Source organism: Patella vulgata, chromosome 3, assembly GCF_932274485.2.
Source record: "Patella vulgata chromosome 3, xgPatVulg1.2, whole genome shotgun sequence".
In the NCBI taxonomy this organism is placed as follows: Eukaryota; Metazoa; Mollusca; class Gastropoda; family Patellidae; genus Patella; species Patella vulgata.
This window is the reverse complement of record NC_065881.2, coordinates 53,692,256-53,697,030: the sequence shown is the minus strand read 5'-3', so window position 1 is coordinate 53,697,030 and position 4,775 is coordinate 53,692,256. Positions and strand designations below refer to the sequence as shown.

The window sequence follows — 4,775 nt, the reverse complement described above, 5'->3', positions numbered from 1 at the left end:
CATAGCTTTTGATTTCCTTCAATTGGTAGTCAATATCTAACTTATTTCAAGCAAACCACGAAGTAGTAAAGAAATTAAATGACATTTCATTGAACTATGCCACAATTTGTCCTTAATCTTAATGAGAAACACCATCTACTTTCTGGACTAACCCTTCCTTCTGCATGATGTTCAAGTATAAATTCAAATATGCCAGAAGATTGTTCCATTGGGTCTCTATGGAAGTTTTTAACATTTGGGGGTGCTGTTTGTTTGGGCATAAGGAGAAACCTCAGAAATACTAACTATTGTGTCATAAATTTCCAAGTTGTCTTCTCCATTTTTAAATTTTATATGTATAATCTTTTGAGTGTAATAGTGGTCAAAGTTCTTCAAGGATGTTTTCAAAACCTATTAGGATTGTTCATTTGGACATAAATAGGAACCACATCAAAATTCTGCAGGGCCCGAAAAGAATCAGTGCCTAGTATTTCAGATGGGACAAAAAACCAAGGTACCATTATACATGTTGGCATGCACATAAAAGAATCCTTAACAAAATGGAATTAACCTCATGGAACACTGTCCATCTTTATTACCCCCATTGATGTAGAAAAGTATGATGGTAAACCCCACTTCATTTTATTCATAAACTAATAACAGAACATGAAAGTCATTGGTTATTCAAATATACTCATTAAAAGTAAGGCCTTAAGATACATTATGTAAGATTTAGATAAAGCGCTGGCTGTTCCAGCTATAATAGTTCAAAAATAGATAATGAAAAATGAACATATTGCTATAATAGTTCACAACTAGGTAATGCTAAATGAATATATTTAAAATTTCATTCAAATTATTTTATTCTGAGCCAATTGTTTATTATCGTAACCATGGTACAGGTATATTCAAGACTTAACCTTGCTTCTCCATTTTTAAATTAAATCATTAAATGGCCAAACCATTCTAGTCTACTTAAAATGGTCTGGTATTGTTAATAAATTTCTAATTAATAATTTCTATAACATTTATGTCCTAAAGAAAGACCTGCAATAGGCAGATTTAGCTCTTGAATAACGTATGTTTAAACATTATTGATAAAAAATATTAAATATACATTATGCAAGATCTAAATCTTCCTATTTGCAGGTCTTTCTTTAGGCCTGAAATGTTATATAAACTATTAATTAGAAATTTATTAACAATACCAGACCATAATCAACTCTCGATGGCATCAGATACTCAGAATTTTAACTAGATTAGAAAGGTTCGCCATTTAAAAATTTAATTTAAAAATGGGAAAATGAGGCTAAGTCTCAAATATCGGTTACCACAATGCACACATCTTGTCAAAACTACAAACAGTGATAATTTGGCTCAAAATGAAGTAATTTGAATGCCATTTTCATTTTACACCTATTTTTGAGCTATTATAGCAAGAATAATTTGAATATTTTCATTTTACACTATCTATTTTTGAGCTATTATGACAAAAATGGTCTGCTCTTTATCAAAATCCTACATAACGTATCTTTAATGAGACACAGATGTCAGATTTTTTTTCATAAAACAATCATCATTTTATTGTGATAATAGTGCCTAAACTATTAAATTGAATTTATTATATATTTATGGCATGGTTATTATTAACTATTTTAATAGCCATATTCATTTTTAATCTCTGCATGTTGCTATCCATTTTTTGATACGCCCAAATCGAAAATTAATAAGCACCAAGCAACCAAACTACGTATTTTTACTTAGCCTAAGCATTAAATGCTCATGATCGAACTTAGTCAAGGTTTTGATGTAGTGGAACCAATACACAAAGTTTCATCACTCTCACTCAATTAGAATAAAACTTATTGTGTCCGAAAGCATCGATCAGTCAAATTGCTTATCTCTGCTTATCTCCTAATGAGCATCTCCAAGTTTGAACATTCTACCCCAAATAAACCAGTTATTGGGTTCCAAAGTCTTAGCCAGCCAATCAAATTTCTTCTTTACTTAGCCTAAGCAGAAAATGCTCATCATCAAACTTTGTCATTTTTGATGTACGTTTCACGACTCTCATTCAATTAGAATCAAGTATAGTGCCCCAAAGTCTAGCCCAGTCAAATGCTCTCTATCAAACTTAATCCAGGTAATGATGTAATGAAACTGTGCACCAAGTCACCAGGTTACCATGTCCGAAAGCGTCAACCAATCAAATTGCCAAAAAATGCCAATCTCTGTTTACCCTCATCTGAAAATGCTCATCATGGAACTCAGTCAAGGTATTCACCGAGGTTGAACATTGTAGTTGAATCAAAAGCAAATTTATTTTGTCAAAAAAACTGTAGTGGGCGGACATTCCATTCTACTTTCTTCGAAAGGGCACAACAAACAATGAAGCGGGGGGGGGGGGGGGGTAAATACTGACTGTAGCAATGTCGCGTGTATATAGTGGGTAGACTATAGAGCTCGTATCCCTTATATGGATTGCAACTAAAATTCTAAGCTGGTCGAGCCTCGCCCCCTTGATTGATGACTTCGCCATGAGAAAAATTATTAAACGTAAGATACAATAATACTAATTATGTAGATGAAATTAGATATAACTACTATTCAATTCAATAGAATTTCTTACTATAATCATTTTCATAGGTGGAAAGCAGTACTAAATTTGCATAATAAAATGTGGAACTATATAAAAGAAAGTTATAAAGTTGATATGATATAGATGGATTTAATGTTTAAATGTATAAATGACAATCGAGCGTAGTGAGGCAACAAAAAAATGAAGTTAAAATTATAATTAGGCTACATTTTAGTCTTTTTGAAATGATCGAACCTCGTCCCGAGTTTTTTTGTGTTTTTTAGACTTCCATTAAAATCAGCCCCCCCCCCCCCAATCCCGGCTCGCGCCCAAATCTGAAAAAATAAAATCTGTTCCAACTGTCCAGAATTGTTGAAACATAAATCCTAAAGATGTATAGTAAATAAATGAAGAATTGCAACTTATACAGAAATGATGAATGCAATATAATAATAAATGTCAAATTAGCGCGGGAGGGGGCTGTTTTATGAAACTGCATTACAATAAGAAGTATTAATTTAATTATATGTAAACCAAAATTTTACTTCATTTGTTTATGATTTAAATCTCATAACTTAAAACATAGAATTGTCTATGTAGGCTACTTTATCTAAAAATAATCATACATAAATTCTACAGTACATATTATATCAATTTTGTACATGGTATACACGTCGAATGATCTTCTTGCATTTACCCGCTAAAGGGGTGGTAAAAATTATACAGTTTTCATTGAAAAGTGTGTACTTCATACAAGCAAACAATAAAACATAAACCGAAAAAATAAATGTTAATACTTTGATTAATTGAATACTAAATATGGTGTTAATTGACGCCGTATTCCGTTTTACCAAAATCACAGATGACAGTTTATGTTGACTATTCCCCCTTTTGCATTAAAATGAACTGAACCAATGTATGAATGAAATGGGGAGCGATTTCCGTTTACAAACAATCTTCCACGTTGAGTTGGAACTGTTTTATTACTGGCACAGGTGTTGTAACTTATAACAGAGTGATTATTACATGTTATGTTTAAGGACACCGTGTAATTAAATATTGTTATACTAGTACGGTATGCACTTTCGGCAATGTATAGAAGAAAGTCCCGTTACGGGCGCGTGTGCGTGTTATCGGTTATGTTTGTGTTAGTAGCTGTGTGGCATGTTTTCGTTTCCAAGAAACATGGCATTACACAGATCAATGACAAGACTAAAAGTAATGAAAGTACTATTAAAAACGAAGCCGAAGATTTAGTTGAATTGTCTTTAAAAGACCAGAATATATGGTCCACACATGGTAGGTAAAATGTTCATAACTGTTGTTAATTTAAAATATTATACACTACATTTAATATACAGCTCAAGTATCATGCTATTACAATGTTTAAAATCATGTCCTGTTTAATTTTTTGCTTTATAAAAAAGAGATGGTTATTATTATTATAAGTAGGTCTTTTTTTATTATTGAATGCAAGCTAGGGAGAAGAAATCCCAACAGGGCAACCTAGCATAGGTCATATTGATTACAGAAAAGGAAGGAAACTTTAAAAGCCATAGGTGTTCGCTAAGTTCAGCCCTGAACGTAGGTCTGACCTACGTTCAGAGCTGAACTAGTGTTTACCCAGATTAATGGTAGTAAACATACCATATACCTAGTGCACAACACCTGTCACTAGTTATTAAGACATCACACCAATGATTCAGAGGGTTGTCATTTTCTGTCTTGTCCGCAGCAGGTTTATCTTGTAGATTTTTGTTTTGCGTGTAGTGCGGTCCTCCTGCACAGTTGTACATGTAGTATACTAGCTGTTTGTATGAATGTATTGAGTTGTCTATGTAATATGTATTATTGAATGTATATGACTATGTCTAAGTGTATATGTATGCATGCTGTCCTTCATGGACGTTTTGATGCAATAAACATCTATCTATCTATCTATCTGGCGTGAATGTTTGCATTTTTAACTACAGGGCTCCTATAAAAGGGTAAAACTCAAAAGAACACAGCCTATGCTTATTAAGTAGCTAAGTCTCTAACTCAATATCATCAAAAATCTTCGACATTGAAAAAACGAATTATTTGTCAATTCAAATCAACATTGGTCTTGTGATCTTACAGGGAAAAGATGGGCTTCTGATATCCAATATTCAAGACAAAATAAACATTTTACCATTGGTACACGAATCATGTACCATAATGCGTTTCAGCGCCATTT

General features: G+C 32.6%; 1 protein-coding gene across 7 annotated transcripts in view; it reads left to right on the top strand.

Annotated features, from left to right (window-relative positions):
• The first annotated feature begins 1,085 nt into the window (after positions 1 to 1,085).
• The window catches only part of LOC126814864 (probable sodium/potassium/calcium exchanger CG1090), a 52,926-nt gene continuing 49,236 nt past the window's right edge, over positions 1,086 to 4,775 (top strand). For 4 of the 7 annotated variants that reach the window (XM_050540290.2, XM_050540289.2, XM_050540288.2 and 1 more), the window contains exon 1: positions 1,089 to 3,856. In XM_050540290.2, coding sequence (XP_050396247.1) covers positions 3,649 to 3,856 — 208 coding nt within the window. In that variant the 5' untranslated portion in view covers positions 1,089 to 3,648. Of the gene's footprint in view, positions 3,857 to 4,775 lie in introns of all 7 variants that reach the window. The other 3 variants (XM_050540285.2, XM_050540283.2, XM_050540287.2) reach the window with 2 other exon arrangements.